This window comes from Arvicanthis niloticus, chromosome X (assembly GCF_011762505.2).
Source record: "Arvicanthis niloticus isolate mArvNil1 chromosome X, mArvNil1.pat.X, whole genome shotgun sequence".
Classification (NCBI taxonomy): Eukaryota; Metazoa; Chordata; class Mammalia; order Rodentia; family Muridae; genus Arvicanthis; species Arvicanthis niloticus.
Window position 1 is genome coordinate 24,189,525 of NC_047679.1, and position 23,344 is coordinate 24,212,868.

Consider the following 23,344-nt stretch of genomic DNA (forward strand, 5'->3'; position numbering starts at 1 on the left):
ATAATGTATTATAATTATTATGTGTGGCAACATTTGTGAAAGGTCTTTGCTTCAAGTCCAACATGGGAATCATATATTAACTGCTCTATACATCTTTGATAAAGTAACAAAAATAACCATCATTATGTTACTATATATTAGACTATCAGCCATCAGCAGGTATGGCCAGCTAGTGGCATTCTAAAATGCCTCCAAAGTATTTGACCTTAAAGTCAAGATATTACCCCAATAGACGTGATCAAACCAAGCAATCTATTTAGAAGCAGACAGTATTTTCCAGCTTTTCACAGACCAGAATGTCAGGGAGATATGTTCCTCCTGCTCCTGGCCTGACAGGAAGTAAACCTCTATGCTGGGACCTTCTGATACATGACAAGGAACTCAGTAATCTCGAGAGGCTGAGAGCAACCCTCGACTGACAGCCAGTGGGAAAACAGGGGTTATTGTCCTACAGCTACAAGAACGGTTTCTGACAATAAGCATGGGCTCATAAAAAGAAAAAAAAAAATGACCCCAAATTTAAAACTTGCAGGTAAATACATGTGACAAGAGTAATCCTGATTGCCAAATTAATCAGACTAAGAAATGCCTGAGATATTTATAGCTTTACACATTTTTGGGTCTGCCTATGAAGGTGATTCCAGAGAGAAATTGATAAAGGGGGAAAGGGAAGAGATGTGAATTTGGGGGGGGGGTCAGCAAAGCTAAGCTGAATAACAAAGAAAATAGGAGAAAGATCAATGTCGGCATTCCTTTTTCTCTATTCCCTAGTATACTAAGATGTGAGCAAGCAGCCTAAAGAGGCTGGTGCCTCAGCTGAAAGCAGCTTTCTGCCATGATGAGTTCCCTTCCACAATGGACTGAATCCCCTTAAATCATAATCCAAAGTCAAACTTCCCTCCTTTAAGTTGCTTCTTTTCAGCTATTGAGTCAGAGATGAAAGAAGGCTCTAATACACTTCAGTTCCAGTCCCGTAGAGACCCGAAACAAAGAATCTAGCTCTCTGCACCTGAAATTCTGACCTATAGGAATGATAACATAAGCGATTTGTGTTGCATTAACCCAGTAAATGTGTAACAATTTGTTGGGTAGCAGCCTAAAACTATTACGGGGGGGGGGGGAAGAAAAACAGCAAACTTAGAAGCAGGAAATGAGTAATCATTGTTGTCCAACGTGTATGTAACATCTCCATTGCCCTATCCTGTGACAGGAGGATTTTTGTCACTGACAAGGTCAGTCCACAGTGTTCTTGGCTCATAAAAGAAGAGTTCATTTGCAATACCAAGCTTAATCTTCTAAGATGGTGCTGTACTATATCTACCTGACTCACTGAAAGGTCGAAGCTGACTTGCCCCAAGAGTTAGCAAGTCTAGGGCTTCTCAGGTTGAATCATGTGATCCCAGAAAGCACTGTGTACTGTCCAGACCATTGCTTCTCAGTATCACAGTAAAACCTATGACTTACAGACCTGCTTTTCAATCCATGTTCCAAGAACCTCTAGGAGACTGGGAAGGGTGTTTAGGATCCATAGAGCAGAGCTCTGTAGTTAAAAGACATGGCAAAGCAGATGATTAGTAAAAGACTTGGCTTCTGAGTTTTGCCCTGGTTTTCCGGTTGCTAACTGAGATGTTTTAAAATTCCCTTAGCCTTTCTGTACCCCGGTCTGTATGTGTGTGTGTGTGGGGGGGGAATAAAAGTTAATATAAGTCACTAATCTACCATGCCTATCTTTTAGTGAGCCCTGAAAAATAAGAGCCATTTATCTACACATGTGATGCTGACATGATTTTATTTTGAAACCCGAAGGCTGGGTTTTAATAGACTGTAAAGTCCCACCCCTGTACCCAGAATAGACAGCTGAGCACACGGTTCTTTCTTTCTGAACTGGAAATGTCTGTTTATTGACTGACCACTCCAGACTGGTACACAGAGTGCCAGACATATGAGCCAGAGCTAGAATTAAAAAGCCATCCTTCTCCTGTCCGTTTCTCTTGCTTTCTCCATTCATCATAACATGAATTATGCTAGCCATGTACACCTACTCCAAAACAAAAAAAAATATTGTAAAGCAACAACACGTTCGTCTACATATGTTAGGTTTCGATCTGAAAACAGATAAAATGCTTGTTTTAAAAGAGGGCATCGTGAAGCCAAACTTACATCCATCATTCTTGTATCTGAAGATTTTTGGTGCTGTTAAAAAAAATAAATAACCAAAAGCAACTTGGGGAGTAATAAGTTTATTTTGCCTATTGTTTCCATTTCACAATTTATTATCAAAGGCAGACAGAGCAGGAACCTGGAGGCAGGAGCTAATGCATAGGCCATGGAAGTGTGCTGCTTACTGGCTTGCTCATCACAGTTTGCTGTTTTCTTATAGAATTCAAGATCACCAGCCCAGAGCTCACCATGGAATGTACGCTGGGCACTCCCATGTCAATTGTTGATCAGGGAAAATGCCCTAAGTCTATAGACACTTTTCTCAATTGTGGTTCCCTCCTCTCAAGTGACTTTAGTTTATGTCAAGTTGCCATAGAACTAGTGGAGAGGGGTATTCAAGTGTCATTTATACAGCTTTGATGGTGTAATTGGTTGTATTGCATTGGGTTAACAAAGCATTCAAAGATCTAAACCACTAATAAACATAATCACACCCATACTCATAAAAGTGGATCTTTTAAAGGAGTCTTCTATCACTAAGTGAAGTGCTTAAACATTTCCCTAAATTGCAACAAGGGACATAGTGTTGTCATTTTTGTGAAGATGACCATTTGTTGTATGGATTTATGACCTGCTTAATTGTAATATTCTTCTAGTAATTCTGTTATAGTTTTGGATTACCATAGAAAGGGTTTGTCTAAGCCTGTGAAACACCAGGCTATTGTTTTATTGAGAGTGTGTATGTGTGTGTGTGTGTGCGCGCGCGTGTGTGTGTATGTGTGTGTACTGTGTTCATATTTATATGTTTATGTATGTATGCATGCACATTTGTCCCTTTAAGTGTGAAGACTATAGGTCAACACTAAGCGTCTTCCTCAATTGCTCTCCCCTACTTTTTGTCCTTTGAGACAGAATTTCTCCTGAATCTGCTTGCAATTTGCCATTTTGGCTAGATTGCCTTTGCCCCTGCTTGAAGTAGATTGAAAAGTGTTTGCTGCCATGTCCAAATTTTACATGGGTCCTGGGGATCATCCTGGGCAGTTGGTTGCCATGCCTACACTTTCTGGGCCAATTTTCTAGTCCTAAACTCATGTTTTCTAAAAGAAAACACTGGCAAAAAAGCTCATAGCTTCTTCCCCTTGGCAAAAGACCGACTAAAATGTAAGAGGTAGGAAACTGTATCTGTTCTTAGAATATGCCGATCTCATTAACTTTTCCTCCTTAGTGTCTAGAATAGTGGCTGGTACAGACAAAGGCACTCACTAAATAATCTCTGAATAAACAAACTCAGTGACATTCTGTTCATTAGCTGTCTATAAATTCTGAGTAAAGAAAAGACAGATAGTCCAGTTAAGAAACAGACAGACCGGGGGTGGGGGTTTTATTCAAACTAGAAATGTATGGCATATAGCACCTGAGAAAGAAACCATTGTTGGTAGAATCCATTATCACAAAGTTTTCATTCCCCAATGGAAATTTCCAGAGGCTCTGTTGTAAACCACTTTGTGACTGGACATTTATGAATAGCAGGCTTTTGCTTGAGTAAGTATGTGCCAATAGCGCCATCTTCTGGAACAACTTGTTGTGACTTTTAGAACAGTATTCTAGATATTTTCATTAACTTAAGAAGCATCGGAAAATTATAACAAATATATCTTTCAAGATAATGTAGGCCATATATAATCTTATACGTAACAATTTTTCCTAATGATTGCAATATTTTTTTCTTTATAATGATATAATGAAACCTCAAAGCCATCTCTCAGAGCAAGGACTACAACCATCCATACTAAACTGCATCCTAGGTTTCGCATAAATATGAAACAGAAAAGCAGTTAAAATCCATTAACTGACCATCTCAGGAATCCTGCCCAATAGAAATTTCTGCAACTGTATCTGGGTCATACAACATGGTGGCCACTTCACCTGGGTGGTTAAAAACACTTGCTACGTGACTGGTGACACTGAGCTGAAGTTTCCACTTTATTTGGCTTTAATTAATTCTGTTTTGTTTTAATTTGCCATATATGTATACTTCAGGATTTCTCAACCTAGGCACCATCTTCATATTGACTGCATAATGCTTTGTGGTGGGTGAGAGGGTATCCTGTGAGCCGTATGACAACCAGCTAGATGCCAAATCGTGCACAGTTGAGAATTCCCAGTAATACAAATCTCCTTAGTAAAAACAACTAAAACTGTCTGGAGCCATTGTCAGTTTGGGGTGTGGGGGAAGGGGACAGTGATGAAAAACATCATCCACAGTTGGAAGCTCTGAAGAGCAGGAAGTATACTGCCCAAGCAGGGTTCTAGAATATACTCACTATGCATATGGGATTTGAGATGGAAAATAAACATGCTTGTCTATCTAATGCGGCCAGTTGTGCCACAAGGGAGAAAAGGTTAAGAGCATAAACACCAACAAAGAAACATTGTCCTTCTTTGTCTCCCTTTCCATGTCAGGGAAATGGAGCTGGGCCATAATAACCGAAAATTCTGTCTTAGCTGAAACTGTTCAGGTTAACAGCAGACAATCTACATTTGCATCTGGCTCCTCTGTCCTTGATCTCGGTAATTGGATATATTGATCAGTCTGAGCTTCAGTGTATCACCTGGCAAAGGTAGTAAATAGTACCCACCCGGGCAGTTGGCTGTGAAGGCTCAATTAGACAATGCACAAAGTGTTCCTTGCTTGGTGACTGGCATATAAGACATGTTCAAAACCAATAGCTATTTTTAGACAGTAACGTTTAAGCAGAGGACAGGCAATCTTCACACTCTAACCAATGCCCAGAGTGCTCTTATTAAAAATAAGGGTCTTAGTGGAAAAATAAAAAGAAAAAGAAAACGCTAGTCTACAATTATAAACCTTAGTTTATTTGAAACTCCACTGGCAGGAGTTTCAAACCCATTTTTCAGGTGCTTGTGGATCCAGTCCCTCCACAATTAAAGGTGTAAAAGGAAGCGCTTCAGGTCTTCCGGGAGGAGGAGTCCAGTAATCTTATGATGCTGCCGAATGCCAAAGCATTTCCGGATTCTCAGGCGGCATAGCTGCATCAAAGACAGGGGTCCTAGAGAAAGAACATGGGACAAATCATGTTTGTTTTGCTAATCTAGGACTGCCTTTTAAATCATGCGATATATAACATTCTTATACAAAAATACTATATACTTTAAGACCATGTTTCCTCGGGTTTTTTTTTTTTTTTAACTATTTTTTTTACTTCTTTTTGAGATTATAATTACACCAATTCCCCCTTCTGTTTCCTCCTTCCAAACATCCCCGCATGCCCTTTCTTTCAAATAAATTCACGGTCTCTTTTTTCATTAGTTGTTATTTGCATTTATGAAGGAGGCATTTTTTTTTTAGGCCATGATCTCTCTTTCCCTGTATTCAGTTATTGTTGGTGTGTGCCTGTGCATCTGGATTTTGTTAAAGCATGGGCCCCGGGTCATTTTCTTGTGAAGTCAGTATTGAGACTACAATTGAAATGATACTGTGGCTTCTCCTGCCCTGTAGCCCTACCACAAGCTACAAGTAAACTTAGTTGTGGATCTCTCAGGTGATGGGGAACAAGAAGTGAAGACAAATACAGTCAAAGGCATGTGTGTAAGCTCAAGATGGAGCCCTAACAGCACTTTCCAAAAGGGACTGGTTGCAAGTGAAGGCACCATCAGATTATGCTCAAGGAACAGGCCAACAAACTTCACAGCACACACTGTAAGAGAAATGGGAGTTAACCTAACTTCAGTAAAGAACGTTGGAGGATGTGACTAATCAGGGGCAACAGTGTGAGGTCCTCATAAAGGTCAATGAAGAAGAGGGCTTCAGAGCAAGCTTGTTGGGAGTCATTTCATGTTTCCGAGAAAACATGTTTTAGATGCCACACATGGGAGGGGTGGGGGATACTATTCTTGAAATTCTTCCCTTTAGTTTCCAGAAAAAGGAAGGAGATCTCCACCTTTCCTAACTTCCATACCAAGCCCAACTCATAACACAGTTAAGTTTCAGCTAATACTCCCAAGTCCCCATACCCTTGAAGAAAGACAGCAATTTAATTAAGCTGTTTCCCTGATCACAGAGCACCAGGTAAGCTGAATCATCAAGGAAACTCAGGGATAGAAACTGATGCGTTCTATCTACAGGTCTAACTTTTTGTGCTTGCCTGGGACCATTTCTTCTGGGCAACTGGACTGCTAAGAAATGCCTCACCGGAATCCTAAAAGTGACTCCTAGAGCCAAAACAAAGGTCATTTCCTTCAGTGGCAAATTAAACTTTGTTTGGAGTTCTCAGGATGAAACCTAGAGCACTTTATTGTAGGAAGCATGTGCTCTCTCATCAAGCGACACTCTTAAGCCAGCAAAATCATGGGCTTTACTGTCACCATGTCAAGTGTGAAATAAAGAAATTAAGAAAAAAATCTAGGTCTCTAACAACTGCTTTAGGGAATAAAGTAGAAAGAAAACACCAAGTCAGGCATGGTGGTGCACATCTTTAATCTTAATTGTCAGGCAAAGGCAGGAGGATCTCTGTGAGTTCAAGGCTAGCCTGATCTACATAGCAAGTTCTAGGACAGGCAGTTATATACAGAGAGGCCCTGCCGAGAGAGAGAGAGAGAGAGAGAGAGAGAGAGAGAGAGAGAGAGAGAGAGAGAGAGAAGAGAGAAGAGAGAGAGGAGAGACAGAGAGAGACAGAGAGAGACAGAGAGAGAGAGAGGAGAGAGAGAGGAGAGGAGAGAGAGAGAGAGAGAGAGAGAGAGAGAGAGGAGAGAGAGGAGAGAAGAGAGAGAGGGAGAGAGAGAGAGAGAGAGAGAGAGACCCCAGAGAAGACAATCTGAAAATTTCATAAGATTATATGAAGAGGAAGGAGATATATCCACCCACTATGTGACTTTGCTGGACCCTGAGGCACAGTTGCCTCTGTATATCACATGCCCAATAAAAATATTAAAACTGGTATTTTACAACTATAATAGTATAAAGATGAATATAATTCTCATTAGGTTTTATTCATCTTTCTTCTGTTTTAATAGGAATTAAAATATTTCTGTGGTTCCTGAGGAACTGGGGAAGTGGCCCTGTGGGTAAACCTAGAAATTTTTCAAACAAGAAATCATCAAGATGCAGGCAGAAATGCCCAGTGATTATCCCACGGTTTAATGGAAAGAGGACTCTAGTTGATTCCTTCTGCCTACATCAGTCTTTCTTGGCCTACCCTGCAATGCTAAGGACTGCAGACAACTGCAGGATGGGCAATTGCCCTGGGACAGTGCACGGAGGAAGAAGTCCTTGGACCACTTTATCATTCTACCAGGATCCAGCCCTACTTCTTCTCAGCCTGTGGGTAGAAAATAGCCAGCTTATTTGACATCAGAGTCCTTCAGATAGAAAGGCCTGCTTCAGAGTCCCACAGTTCAAAAACAAAGCACAATCAACACTCTGGTTTTAAAAAAAAAAAAATCTAATAATTCAATCAGATTTCCTCGAAATCTGAAGAGGTCTTTGCTCCAAGAAATGCCCCTTCTCCTGTGCAAGACCACTGTTTAGTTATTTGTGTGAGCAGTGGGAGTTCTTATTTACAGAGGAGTGTGGTAAACTTTCAACAGTAAATATATCTTGATTGGTGTAAATCATTAAACAAATGCCCTAAACTCTCAGTTAGCTATGTCTTAACACCAGAAATCAATTACTCAGTGATTTGGCTGGTATACAGGGCAGTTCAGACATCTTGAGAAACCAGACAATACCTAGAAGGCATCTGTTGAATCACTCTAAAGCAGTGGTTCTTAGCCTGTGGGTTGCGACCCCTTAGGAGGTCAAATGACTCTCTCACAGGGATCGGCAAAGACCATCAGAAAACATAGACACATAGACATTTACATTACAATTCATCTATGCAGGAAAATTACAGTTATGAAGTAGCAACAAAAATCATTTTATGGTTGGGGATCACCACTAATACAGATCCAGAAGAGGAATGACATTAAAGGGTCACAGCATTAGAAAGATTGAGAACCACTGCTCTAGAGTATGTTTTATTTAACTTTACTATCATGTACTTTTAAATAATGGCTGACCTCTTTAAAAACTGGCCAAACAGCCTTACTCCAACATATCAAACAACAAAAAGCTAAATTTTACTTCATTAGCAATGATGTGCCTTCTTGAATTATCTCATGTTCCCCATGCCTGGTGAAGGCAGATAGTGATCTTTATAGAACTGGAAGTCAGAACTTAGTAAGGACTTGCCTCACACTAAGGATCAAAGGAGTCTCTATGGGTTAGGGCTTAGATTTGAGGAATGGATAGTCACCTTCTCTCTGTAAGAAGATCTGGATCAGAGGACTCTCCAGCGGCACCAGATCCACTGGACGTTTGCCATCAGCATTCTTGGCTTGAGCATTTGCTCCGAAGTCCATGAGCAGATGCACCAGCTCCCCACTGGACATCCTGGCTACTACATGAAGAGGAGAATCCAAGCCTTTGCCTTGATTCACAGATGCCCCTGAATAGTCACAAGAACAAAAGAGGTCAAAGAGCAGTGTCTAGCTATCCCCTTTCTCAAAACACAGACTCTCAAAAGACTTTAAATATGGGGAATTCATGACGAACATAATTCTGTGAGATTGGGAACTGATTTCATTTTATGTCATTTAATATCATAGAAAAATGGGCATTGGATACACAGCTCTGTTGGTAAAGTGCTTGCCGTGCAAGAATAAGAATCGGTGTTCAGTCACCAGCACCCAGAGAAAAACATGAGTGTGATAACACATGCTCCTAATATGCTAGAGAGTGGAGACACACATACCCTTGAAGCCAGCCCAGCCTAATCAGTGAACCCCTGGTCCCAGCAAGAGACCATGTTCCAAAAATCAAGATGGATGGCTCCTGAGGAACAACATCTAAGGTTAACCTTTGGCCTCCACAATCATGTGCACGCACACTCTTGCATGCATGCACACATGCATCTCCCTCCCTACATGAACATGCACATTTTCACACAAATACAATAAAAGAAAATTTTATTTGACAATGTGACTAAAAGGACAATGTGAGCTGTGTAGCATATGGCATTAACAATTCACCACCACAGAGTATTAGGCATGAGAATGGTACAGTCAAGAGAAACTCTGGGTAGCGTGAAAGCTGCAAATTCATTATTAATGCAGTGTATTAGTACAGACCATGAATGTGACTAGATGGGGAAACCCTGTATACATCAAGAAGCTGGATTCATACACTGAGTGGCCAGTACTGCATTTAAAGCCATGGGACGTGAGACTATGTGAACTGGATCATTAAACACAACCAATTGGGGAGACATTTTCCGCCTAAGTTGGAATAATAGATTCTGTTACCACAGGAAGGCTGGCAAGTTCTCTTTAGGAGTAAGGTGGATTTCTGGGACCATCCCTATCAAATTCTACATCCACCATCTAAATAAATCCCCACCCCTGCTTAGATCCTGATTCTCACTGAGGTATATGCAGGAGCCCACTTTTTACCTGAGCTGAAAACTCCATTCCCTCCCCCCCCAAAAAAAACTGAATGCCCAGTTGCCCAGTCAACAAATCAACAAATAGTAGTTTTACTTTGTGAGAGATGCCAAATATGGCCCTGACCTGGATAAGAGCTTTAAATGCCTTGAAGTTTAAACTTTCCCTAAAATAATAGAAAAAGGGGAGAGTGGCAGAGAGAACTGAAGAATAAGAACTGCTATCAAGCAAGGGAAAATAAATATAGGAACTTGAAAATAGTGTGGGGAGAGACTCCAAGAGCCTTAAAGGAGGATCACAATATAGAGAGTTTCTCTAGTGTCCCCAGTGTTGGGAATGGGACTCGACAACCATAGGGGAGTGAAAAGGAATGATAGTACATCCCTTCAAGAAATAAAAACTGTTTGTGGCAGACTAATTCCCTAATCCGGAAGAACTGTGGAAGACTCAGCTACAACCCAGTGGCTTTGCACACTTTGCAAAGCTCAATCATCTAACTTGTCCAGCTGGAGAGAGGCAGAGGCCAGGGAGGAAAAGCTAGTAATAAACGAGGACCACCCTGTAAAAAGGTATGGATGCTATCATCAACAGCAGCAGCAGCATCTTCTTCCCCCCTAATTGTCATGCCAATTAGAAGTTTGACAAAAAGTTTGACAAAATGTAAACTTTGTGGAACAACTTCCCGTCAGAACAGTGTTGTATTGCTCAATTCCCTTGCCCACACTCTCTCCTCTCATATGACAGGAGGATCTTTAGGGGTCACTTAATTTACTCTTAATTTTCATGCCTTATATATATATATTATAATTTTTTACTAACCTGACTCCAGGAGCTTCTTGGCACAGATGACCTGCTGGTTTTTACAAGCCACATACAGAGGTGTTCCAAGGTGGCTAATGTTATAGTCAATATTTGCTCCATGAGCTGCAAGGGACTCGATGCACTTCACATGGCCTACAGCACACAAACAAAAAAAGAAAGAGAAGGAAAGAAAGGAAGGAAGGAAAGAAGAAAGGAAACAAAGGAAAGATAACGAGTTACAGCATAACTACCAAAACACCTTTTGAAAACTACTGCTCTAAAATATCCTCTGCTTTCCTGTTTCTGTAGTTAGAGCTTCCTTGAAGGACTGGATGAAGCCCCTAAATATTACCAATGCATTTACCTCTTTTAGCAGCCTCGTGGATGGGAGAGGCCAGGTCACTTGCAGGGTGGGGAGCAGCTCCATGCTGTAGCAGCAGATTCACACAATCCTGGCTACCACTGACACAGGCGTTAAACAAGGGAGTTCGCCAGTCAATAGTCATGCCGTTCACCTGCAAAGAAAACCCAACTCCAGGATGAAGAGAGGGACTAATGTGAACTGAACTCAAGCTTAATCCTTCCACTTTCAAGGTTTTTTTTAAAAAGTTCTCTGAGCATTAAATTCTATCTTTTTCAATGAGAGCCACCAAATTCTGAACAATTGTAACGGAAAAAAATAACAAAGTATAAAATAGTAGGCAGTGATAATGATGCTACTGAATGGACTTTCTTCCCTGCCCTCCTTGGGGTCATGAATCTAGTAGTTATGATTTCCATAGTATAGCTTCCAAATTAATATCTCTATTTTAAACACCCATCCTAAGACAGTAGTCAGAGTAATCTGAAATTAATTTTTAAAAAGGATATATTTTTTTATTTAAAAGAATGATACTCATGTGGATATGCTTAACAGATACAAAAGATGTTATTCAGTTTATTCATTATTGAGAAAATGGGTAAGATGGTAGGGTTAGAAAATTTACATGGTTAGTAATTCATTAATGAGAAAATGGGTAAGATGGTAGGGTTAGAAAGAAAAATGTACATGGTTAGTCAATATGATACTTAAATATGTTTGCAAATAGATACAGAACTGCTTAACAAGATTGTAAAACTATAGATTTCAGAGCTAGTTTTTATTAGAATAGATAAAAATCTCACAGAAATTTGCAAGCTAGCATCCATGTCATGATGTTTGAGCTACAGACAAACAATAGAGAGCAAGCCCAAATATACATGGACACTTCTATCTTGCCATATAATCATATGCATCTGTTAAATGGAAGCACTGAATTCACTACCACAATCTCTTTCTAAGGAAGGCCCAGACCTAGGTGAGGTACAAAAGATGCAGAGGGCAACTTCAAGGAGATGCTCACTCTCAAGGTTCCATAGTGCCACAGGACCATAAAGTGACTGTTCCTTTAATGTTTCCATTCCAGTTGCTTCTTTTATATGCAGTTTTGTCATAAATGACAAGAAACCTCACTCACTATTCTCCTACTCTAAAAAAAATGGATTAATATAATTTGCCCAATTTCACTTCCAGACTTTTGTGTTGGCTGTGTCTTATGGATGGAAGCTCTTACTTTCACCATTTAGCTGACCAGTTCTAAGATCCTTCTGTTTCAGATCAGAAATCATTTCCTATAGGAAGCTCCTTTTGAACTCCCCCACTGGTAATAGATGAACACTTGTATGTGCTCTCAATAATCCCTACTAATCCCATGACTCTTTGCTAGTTTCCAAACTGGTGCAAGCTCTTTCCCTCCCACTATGCACATTCGTTTACAATATGGCTCTGCAGCCCCTCCCATCACAAGATGGAGACTATTTTTTCAATACTTGAATGCAGGCTTGCCTACAAGACTTACATTAGCCAATATGACAGTAGCAAATGGGATGCAAAAAAAAAAAAAAAAAAAAAAAAGGCCTGCCCTATTTTGCTTCCCTTGCAATCCCTGCTCTCCTGTGAACAATTCAGGACACTTGCTAAAGGATGAGAGACTACACAGAGATGTTCTTACTTCAGCATCCCAGCCATCCCTAGCTGAAGTTCTCAGCGTTTTTTGCAGGATTTCATTCCCTGCCACCCAGAGACATGAAAGCAGAGATATTACAATTACATAGCAGTGTTTATTAATGCTGTCTAAAATAAAGAAAATGGTTCAGACTCTAAGGACAGTTTTTGGAGTGGTTTGAAATAGATCTTATAGACCAGATGTGGTAGTACATGACTTCAATACCAGCACTCAGGAGGCAGAGGCAGGAGGATCTCTGAGTTTGAGGCCAACTTTGAGTTCCAGGACAAACAGGGCTACAGAAAGAACCCCTGTCTCAGAAGGAGGAGGAGAAGAAAGGAAAGAAGCAGAAGATGAAGAAGCAAAAGAGGCAGAGGCAGAAGCAGTAGCAGAAGAAAATGAAGCAGAAGCAGGAGGAGGGAAAGAAAGAAAGAAAAAAGAAAGGAAGAAAGGAAGGAAGGAAGGAAGGAAGGAAGAAAGAAAGAAAGAAAGAAAGAAAGAAAGAAAGAAAGAAAGAAAGAAAGGCAGAAAGGCGGGAGGGAGGGAGGGAGGGAGGGAGAAGGAGGAGGAAGAGACGACTTATCAAAGGTCTGGAAATTATTCAGAGGAATAGAAATAGCCATTGTTCATTTTTTGATGTCATTTGCTTCTATTATTTAAGCCTCACATACCTGAGCGCCATGACTTATTAAAACACTTGCACAGGGCAGATGACCTCTGAGGCATGCTTCATGGAGTGGAGACACATGATCCGCTGTGATGATGTTTACAGGCCAACCCTAGAAGAAGAGAAATGGGCTCAAAATGCAGTACAAGGCAACAGTACCCTCAGGTTGGTTCTCAGATGTAATTACAGTACTATGTGAATTCTTCAAAAAGTTAAGTTGTAGGATCAGGTAAAGCAGTCTACTAACATACTGTAATTTAAAAACAAAAAAGACAAGAAGAGCCCATCACACAGTGAGAGCCTAATATAAGATAACCACAAAGGTAATGGCTTTACCAGGCTCTGCTGGGGCTGGCAATTCAATGATTTCCCTGTTGATTATGTACTTATTGCTGGAATACTTGCCATTCTGTTCAATTTAACATGATGCGTCACCAAGCATTTACTAAGAAGGACAGATATGAGATAGGATGGTGAAGAAAATAGTAGGATGAGACTCTGCTTGCCAAGCTTACATGTGTTATGACTGGGGAGCCCCCCAGTGACTCTTGTCTCCTAGTGGTAACATCCCATGTGACCTCCTCCCCTTTAGTGAGGGATTTGCTGATGCTGCCTCTTCTTCCTCCTTCATTCTTCCTATTCCTCTTCCTTCTCCAGTCTTCCTCACCTGTCCCCTCCTTATCCTCTCCTCCTCCTGTGCTCTTCCTCCACTTCCTCTAGTATTGCCTTCCTCCTCCTCCCTCACCTATGCTTCTCCCCCTCAACTATTCTTCCCCTACTCTTCCTTCCCTCATCCGATTCCTCTCTTCACCTTCTCCTTCTCAATCTTCCTCTTCCTCCTCATCTTTTGCATGAACTAAGGCACTACTCTGTCACCAAGCCTCATTCCTACCAAGATTTGCTTCTAATTAAGAAGATATGCAAAGAGGGTTGTTTTCAAGATTAAATGTCAACCTTTATTTGGCGCACTCTCTCTTTAGTGTTTGCATCACCTCTTGGTTTATTGTACTTAAAGTCCTTGACAAGAAAATGAGGTGGCCCCCACCCAACAACCAACCAGGAAGTGAGGCCTTCAGTCCAACAACTCAGGAGGTATTGGATCTTGTCAGCAGCTGCCTCAGTAAGCTTGACTATACAGATCTTCAGTATAGCAAGCCAGATTCATCTATCACCCGTCGTGACAATAAATCCTTTAAAACCATGGACTTCCTTGTGTCTTTGGGACCTGTTGTGGAGAACCATGGAGGTGCCCTCTGGGTATCAAGCCACCACCTAATCTCTGCGTTCCAACCACAGAGGCCACTGATTCAAGCAAGCTAGGCGAGCCAGCAACAACAAAGAGTCTCTTTCCCACAAGCACTATCGGGGCTCTCTCTCTCTCTCTCTCTCTCTCTCTCTCTCTCTCTCTCTCTCTCTCTCTCTCCCTCTCCCTCTTTCTCTTTTTCTCTCTCTCTTTGTCTCTCATTCCTCTCACGGCTCCATTCTTCCGTGGCTCCCAGCAACATCTGGGAACCTGAGAACGGAGACCACCAGCCTCCAGGTCCACTCAAAAGCCCTGCCCCTGCGGGAACTTCAGGCTGAGATGCTCCACACCCGGGCAGAGCCCCAAGCAGATCCTCAGCCAAACAGGACCCACACCCACAACCACGCACGAGCTATCAGCCCCACTTGTGTGTGTGTACATGTGTAAAGTATGTGTTTTAGGTGTGCAGATGTGATATAGACACACAATCTTCCTTATGTCCTGGAGACAGGGATTCTCATTAAACCTGAGGTTTGACTGGCAGTCAGAAAGTCCAGTAATAATTCTGTCTCTTCCTTCCCTACCCCAGTATAATGCTGAGGTTGCAGGTGCATGTGACCAACCAAACTTTTCCCATGGGTTCTGGAGATTTGAACTCAGGTCCTCATATTTGTATAGGAGATGCGCTTATCCACTGAGCTATCTCTCCAACCCTTGTGCATGGTTAATTTAATCAATGACTCATATATAAGTTGTAAGTTTTCTCCTGGAACAGTATAAAGTTGCCCAAAATCGCTCCAATAAAAGGCCTCAGTCTCCATTAATCCCAACACATATTTTTCTACTTCTTGAACATTTATGACACTATTAGCCTGTGCATTTGGCCTTTAGCTTCTGGTCAGCAAAATCACACATTTTGAGATATCAGTCACTCTCTGCTTACATCCCTGTACACAGGGGCTCCAATCCAGAGCCTAGGAAAAGGTTCTGGGAGACTCACCATAATATGCTTGTAAATGAGAGGCTCCAATGCCCTTCACAGTCTTTCTCCATCCCTATTCTTCTTCTGTTTACAGGGAAGGAAGATACTGCATTTTCCCTCCCTCCAGAACCTCAAATTCCATGAATCCTCAAAACATGGCTCTCAGTGCCCAGACATAGGAAGAATTACCTGATTGAACTTATTCCTTCCCAAGTATTACCATAAACTTCATAACATAGCACTTGGTATTTGACTATTTCCATTATCATTCACTTGTGAATTGTTTCATTTTAGGGAAAGGGGCACCCCAGATCTTTTGGGTTGGTTTGGTTTCCATTCTCAGCATTCTCCTCTCTATTTAATCTGTCCTACTCAGCCTGTAGCACTTGGGGGTGGGCGGAATTCATGGCAGAACTGTTAACTGCAAATTTAGGTCTGGTGGCACAGGCCTGCCATTTCAGCTGCTTGGGAGACTGAGATGGGAGGATCAAAATGTCAAAGCCTGCCTGGGATGCAGAGCAAAGTTCAAAGGCTAGCACCAGTAGCTTAGTAAAACCCTGACTGGGAGGGAGAAAGGGGCTGACAGCATAGTTCAGTAGTAGATTGCCTACCAAGCATGTGTAAGGCCTTAGGCTCAATTTCCAGACACACACACACACACACCTACCTGCATTTCCCCCTGTACAACAGAGCATGCAATGAAAGACAATTGTCCTTTTAAATTTTTAGTTAGTTTGTTAATATTAAAAAGTAGTCCTCTAGCTATGACTACCACTTCAAAGCCAGCATTTAGGTACTTGTATATAAACCCATGAAAGCACAAAGCAACATAGAAATTAGCCCCAGTGTGAAGCATTTCCCCAAGCATTACATATTCACATTGCAACAGAGTTCCTTTAAGTCTCCTGAAAGCTTAGGACCTTAGAGTTCATCAAGCCACAGCTGTGCCTTCAATGATCTTGTAATCTAACTAATAAATCTGAATAATATAACATCAGGGGGTAATCTCTAACCAATCACCTCACAGCATTTAGTCCACAGGAGGATCTGCATAAAGAACACATATTGACTAGACAGCTCATTTTTAATGATTCTATTATCAGTTTGTCAACTCTTCTGAGCCCATGGCCACACACTGGTTTTGGTAAGTTGTTGGGGCTGTACAGAATCAGCAACTTGACCAATACAGTGTTCAATCCCCAGAAACATCCTATTACAACACAAAATGTCATGTGTCCACCTACATAAAGCCAAATGACCACAGAGACCTTTAGGCTTGCCAGCTTTTCTGTCCATGGTTTCCAGTTCCTTCTATACTCAGCAGAAAAGAAGCTGATGACCTGCTTCCCTTAGGTTCACTCCCTTCCTACTCAACCAAGGCAATCACAGTCATTTCATGTGGCACTCCTATGCCCCTTCTCCCCACCCCTAAGGTCTACCTGCACCTTCCATGATCTTCCTTCGCTGTGCTCTTTTCTCTGGGGAACAAATGTATGAAATTGCTCTGAGAGCCCTTGGACTTATGGGGTCCCTCCTTCCCCATGTGACCTCTCCTTCCCCATGTGACCTTATGTCATCTACTGTCTTTCCTGTATCCATTTACCCATTCTCCAGTTCTGTCCCCGTCAGACATACTTCCCAAAGCCTCTACCAAGCCATCATTCAACACCCTCTATCCTTTCACTATCCCTACACACACACACACACACACACACACACACACACACACACATACACACCTATGCCTTTCTTTTTCCCTTACCTGATGTTCCTCACTACCATGCATTCTTGCCTAAGCTTCTCTTAATGATCTTAACAATGGAAGGGGAAATCTACCAGGGGATGTGAGGCTTTAATTGGGATTGGGGGAAAGATGGTCAAGATGGAAGGTCCACCAAAACTAAGACTTATGGAAATGTCATAAGCAAACCAAGATTGTATGGGAATGCTGTAAGCAAACCTGCTGCTTTTGAAAGCTCCACTGAAAAGAAAAAAATAAAGATCACCAGTGGCTTCTTCATGAAACCCAATATGCAGTGCTCAGTGAGCCGAACCCTTCCACCTCGGATTTTGCTATTTATTCATTTTGCCCTTCAGAAACCTTTCCTCTGGCTTCTAACATACTGTTCTGCCTGATTTCCATCTTTAGAGCATGGGTTTCTCTTTTTCACTGACTCCATCCTTTCCTCTGTCCTTACCTCTCCCAGCATGGGCATTTCCCCAAACATTTTGCCTCAGTTTTTTTCCTTTTCTCAAAGTTTTTTTCCACATTGCTTTCATGTGGATACATGCAAACAAACACAAACACATACAAACACACACACACAGTCATCCTTGGTACATTTTATAATACTATGCCAAGACATAATTACCTAGGCACACAACTAGCAATAATAACTCAGCCTTTTCAAAAGAGAAAAAATAAAGAAAGAAAAAAGGAAAGAAAGCCTTGTAAATCTTAGTTCTCTCGGTGGCATTAAGATCTTGATTATCTCTACAATTGAGACCTCAGGAGTCAGAATGGCAGAATGGTTCCCAAGTTCAAATACCAGTACCAGCATCAGGACCTACCAAGCAGTATGACTAGCAGTCAGTGACTTATCCCAAAGCCTCAATATGCTCATAGGTAAAATGGCAAAAATTACACCTGCCTGCTAAGATTCTTATGAAGACTGGGAAATGAGGGATGCAAAACTTTAGCACTCAGTAATTGGCAGGCCATTCCTATCTGGAATTTCTTCTTCTTTCTCATTTAGCCTTCAGCCAGTTGCCAACTCCTAATTGCAAGCAATTGTCCTTGTTTCTGTCCTGATCTTTCATTCGTCCTTTAAAGATCCCAGCAGGTATTTGTGCTGGCTAATTTTAAATCAACTTGACAGCAGCTAAAGTCATTTCAAAAGACGGAACTCAACTTTAAAACAAAATGCCCCAATCAGATTGACTTGTGGACAAGCCTTATTGCATTTTTCTTGATCAATGATCAATGTGGGAAAGTGGGGCTCACTGTAGGCCATGCCACTCTTAGCAGGTGGTCCAGAGTGCTCTAAGAAAGCAGGCTGAGTGAGGCTGGAGTAGCAGCCAGTAAGTAACCTTCTCCCTCCCCCTTTGCATCAGTTCTTGCTTGGTGGTTCCTGCCCTGACTTTCCTCATTGATAAACTGCTGCCTGGAAGTGTACACTGAAACAAACCTTTTCCTCCCCACGTTGCCTTTGGTGATTGTATTTTATCACAGCAACAGAAAACCCTAAACAGGCAGGTAGGCTTACTCAATTTTCTAGGGGATAAAAATCTACTCTTCCCTACTTGCTTGTGGTGAGAACTTACAAAGTAGCCGCTTGCTTTTGACTACATGGAGGAATCACATAGAAGCTTTCAAAAAGTCCCAGTGGCCAGGTTGCATGATGGGGAAGCTCAATTCAGCTGGCAGGTTGATTGGTTGGTTTATTGCTGTAATATACAGGATTGAGCCTTGGCCCTGTCATTCTCTTAGGCAAGTGGTCTATCACCGAGCTGTATCGGAATCCCTTTTTGTCTCTTATTAATATTTTCATGTTTGTGTTGCTGTTGATCGTGGAGGTGGTGGTGGTGGTGGTGGTGGTGGTGGTGGTGTGTGTGTGTGTGTGTGTGTGTATGCGTATGCACATGTGCATGTTTGCATAGGAGTAAGTGGACATGTGCATATAGGTGCACTTACTTGTAGAGGCCTAAGGTCCAGAATGAGCCTTAATCGTTCTTCCTCCTTATTCACTGGAGGGGAGTCTACCAATGAAACCTAGAGCTTGCTGATATGACTAGTGTTGCTAGCTAGCTTGCTCAGGGGATCAAGTCTCTGCTTATGAGGCTGGAATTACAGGTAGGCTACATCTGCACCTGGCATGTATATGGGTTCTGGGATGCAATCTCTAGCCCTTTTTCTTGGGCTGGAAGGACTTTAACCACTGAGCTGTCTCCCACACAACTCTAGCCCTCTTTATAAAATGGCAGATAAGGGCTGAGCTGCACAGACTGGGCTTCAACATCGTCTGTAAGCTTTGCTGGTCTTGAACTTATAGTCCTCTGCTCCAGAGTATCTGACCTTACAGGCTTGCATTACCAAGCCCAGTGATGAGTCAGCAGTTTTAAAGGCTCATCCCAAATAGCACCCTATGGGAATTCTAAACCAAAATCTGGAGGGAAATCGACTAAATTAACTTTGCTGTTATATCTATGGCAGCTTAATTACTTTCTGCTGACCAAACAAACCACCATTGTCTTTTTAAACATTTTTTTTATTGAAGTACAATTGATATGTTTAACAACTCAAAGATCATGTCACCTCAGTGAATCACCACAAAGAAAATATAGCTATGTAACCACCATAGAGGTAAAGAAAAAAAAAAAGTCAGATACTACCCAGATTACTCCCACCTCTGGTACCCAAAAGGGTTTGCTGAGCTGATGTCTAACACTAGACATTCAGTTTTCTCTCTTATGTTTTAACATCTCATTAAAAGACCCAGGAAGCATGTATTCTGTGCATGTGTTTGCCACTTTTAGTCAACGTGTTGGTCAGATTCATTCATCTACCTTCACTACTGTGTGTATGTGAGGGTTAACAGAATCTATTCTTCCTTGACGGCTTACCTTTGGACCTGGTCATGTGATTTGATCTACCCAATTCAATGTTAGCAGATGTGGCATATGCCATGATTGGAAGCATTCTGTCCTTGGATGGCTCAGCTTGCCCTGCTATGCAATAGCCTTTTGCCAAGAAAGGAAAAGCCCAGAGGCAGCCAGAGGTCAAAGAATGATGAGAAACATGTGTACCACAGCTTACAGCTGAGCCCAGCCAAGTCAAGCTTATGTCAACTGACTCAAACATGCATTAGCAAGAAGTCATGGTGGTTGTATCCTGCCACTAAATATTAGGATGAGCGTAGGCTCCTGAGTTTCAAGGTGGACTAATAAAGGTGGGTATTAGAAGTTTCAGTTTAGAAAAGCAGAGATTGATGTCCAAACGTGACAACTCACTTAACTGACTCGGCAGAATTTAAAGACCTGGTTCTAAGCTGATAGTAAATATATGTATATCAAATACAAACTAGCATCATTCCTGTTAACAAGTGATCCATAGGGCTGGAGAGATGGCTCACCGGTGAAGAGCACTTTCTTCCCTTCCAGAGGACCAAGTTCAATTCGAAGCACCAACAGAGTGGCTCAAAACTGTCTCTGACTCTAGTTCCAAGGAACCCAAAACATTCTTCTGTCCTCCTCAGGCACTTCACACACATGGTACACAAACATACATGTACACAAAGTACCCATACACATCAAATAAAAATAAAATAGGACAGAAAAATACAAATAAAGCAATTGGCACATAAAGGCTACTATAATCATTTTTCATACTATCCAAATAGCACAAATGTTCTTTTAACCCGAGTAAACTAACTTCTTTTAAATAGAGTCATGTGATAGAATCTATTTACAATAGGCTGCTGTTTCCAAAAGTATCTTAACACAGTGGCTTGGGGTAGTAAAACTTTTTCTTTGGAAACAATCTTCTTATAGATGAATTTGTTCTTTTAACTAGGTCCATGAAATCGAGGTGTTTCCTGAGCTCACGTCTATCTTTCATTGCTTTTATGTGTTCTATTATTGATAGCATTACGATCCATAGCAATCACAGACATTTTCAGTGAATCAAAATTATTAAGAAAGTCTCACCCTTCTTAGAAATCATGGCAGTTTCAAAACCACATCTAAAACTTTAACAAATGAATCTAAGAGTCCATATGTTATTACATCACACATTTGTTTCAATATTTTGAAAATTTTTCCATGATTTGTGTCTTATGAATTTAAAACTTTTCTTTAATAATGCGTCCATTATTAAATGTGTATTAAATACACTTTAGTAATGTGTCTAAAGTTAGAGAGAAGACGGAAGGGGCTAAAAGGGTTTGTGGCCCCATGAAGAGAGCAACAATACCATCCAACCAGAGTTCCCAGATTCTAAACCATCAGCCTGGGAGCACATAGGGAGGGACCAATGACTCCAGCTGTATATGTAGGGGAGGATGGCCTTGTTGGGCATAAGTGTGAGAGGAGATCCTGGGTCCCATGAAGGCTGAACACCAAGTGGGGGGGGGGGAATTCGAGAGTGGGGAGGTGGTAGTGGGCAGATAGGTGGGGGTACATCCTCATAGAAACATGAGGAGGTGGGATGGAATACGGGTTTCCTGGGGGTGGGGAATGGGGTAAGGGGATAAAATCTGAAATGTAAATATAATATCCAATTAAAAAGAGAGAGAGAAAGAGCCATATGTTGCAGCCTTGGAGAATTTTGCAAAAAAAAAAAAATGTTTCATTTATTGCCCAGCAAATGCCAACAATTCTTGGTTTTATGTCGTGAGCAGAAATTCAAATCTATCTGAGGCCAATAAATTGTAAGGCGACAACAAAATAAAATTGTATGTGCTAGGAGTTCAGTTTTAATCATCTTATGTTTTTTAAAAAAAAGTGCTTAAACAAACAAAACAACTCATTGTAGTGACCAATATTCATGTTGTTTATCTTTTGGCATGCACCATTTTTTTTATCACCTTCAACTGAAACTTAGCCTAAATTTTCAAATACAAAGTAGGTAGTGACATCACAGATAATTGTTCCATTTTGCTCTAAATGAATATTCCCTGAAATATTAGACCTTGTCATGCATGACACAGGTAAATGGGGAGCTGTGAAGAAATGAGCACAGTGTGCTATTTTTCAAATAAATAAATAATAAAACTAAAAATAAAACCACTCCAAAAATAATAATGTGTCCATAGATTTTGCAGGATTGCAACAGAGTAAAATATATTCTTCTGTAAAAGGTCCTGGGTTCCATCCACCCCTAGCTACACACAAGCATGCACAAGACACACACACACACACACACACACACACACACACACACACACACACACAATGAGAGAGAGAGAGAGAGAGAGAGAGAGAGAGAGAGAGAGAGAGAGAGAGATACAGAGGGAGGGACAGAGAGACAGAGACAGAGTCACAAAGATATAATGATATTTTAGGGAACAGAAGTTTTCAAACAAAAACTTTGTTGGGATGTAAACTGCTTTTTAAATGGTGTCTATGCGTAGGATTCTAATAATTTAAAACCAACAAAAATTAGTGTGTACAGGCAAATTACACCTAAGGAGAAGGAAACTAAATCAAGCTGCTGAGAGTCGTAGGCAGCTGGGGATTGGACTGAGCTGAAAATGTTACTGAAATTCTAAGACTACATATTCAAAAGACATTTTCAAGCATTTTATTTTACATTAGGAGTCTTTAGTCCTTGAGCTGCTGACATCTAGAGCTGCCTAATTCTAGACACAGGCTGTCCTATGCACTGTAGGACACTTAACATGACCAGTGGGTTCCACCTACCATATACATTACCACAACTCTAATATGACAACTAAAGGTGGCTATAGCAATTATCCCCTGAGAGACAAAATTGCTGCAGTTGAAAATGCCTACCTTACATTATAGACTTTGTGCCTGCGTTTCAAGTCTATGTGTGTGCTTCTGTGTAGGCACATAGGTGTGCCTTGTGTGTACATGGAGGCTAGAGATAGACAACAGGGATCTTTCACTTTTGCTCACCTCCTTATCACCACCTTATCTTTCGGTCCAGGATCTCTTATTGAACCTAACAATCATCAACTGGTGAGAGTGCAGCTCCTGGGTTCTGCCCATCTCTGTCCTCTGAGTGCCACCGTTACAGACATGGGCCACTGTGCCCACTTTATTTATTAGTTGTTTTTTTATGTACATTCTGGGCTTTCTACTCTGATCCTTAGGCTTGTACAGTGGGCACTTTATGAAATGAACCATCTCCCCCTGATAAATGTAAGAACATGCTTTGTTTAGAAAACCGAAAACAGCGTGAATTACCACTTGCTAGTAATCCACTGAACAAGTATTTAGCTTGT

The 23,344-nt window shown here is 41.2% G+C and overlaps 1 protein-coding gene across 1 annotated transcript in view; it reads right to left on the bottom strand.

Moving 5' to 3' along the window:
- Positions 1 to 5,016: 5,016 nt before the first annotated feature.
- Asb9 (ankyrin repeat and SOCS box containing 9) overlaps positions 5,017 to 23,344 on the bottom strand; it is a 36,298-nt gene continuing 17,970 nt past the window's right edge. The window contains exons 4-8 of the mRNA XM_034485881.2: positions 13,157 to 13,264; positions 10,826 to 10,976; positions 10,480 to 10,614; positions 8,475 to 8,666; positions 5,017 to 5,231 (exon numbers count right to left, since the gene is read on the bottom strand). Coding sequence (XP_034341772.1) covers positions 5,107 to 5,231; positions 8,475 to 8,666; positions 10,480 to 10,614; positions 10,826 to 10,976; positions 13,157 to 13,264 — 711 coding nt within the window. The 3' untranslated portion in view covers positions 5,017 to 5,106. The remainder of the gene's footprint in view (positions 5,232 to 8,474; positions 8,667 to 10,479; positions 10,615 to 10,825; positions 10,977 to 13,156; positions 13,265 to 23,344) is intronic.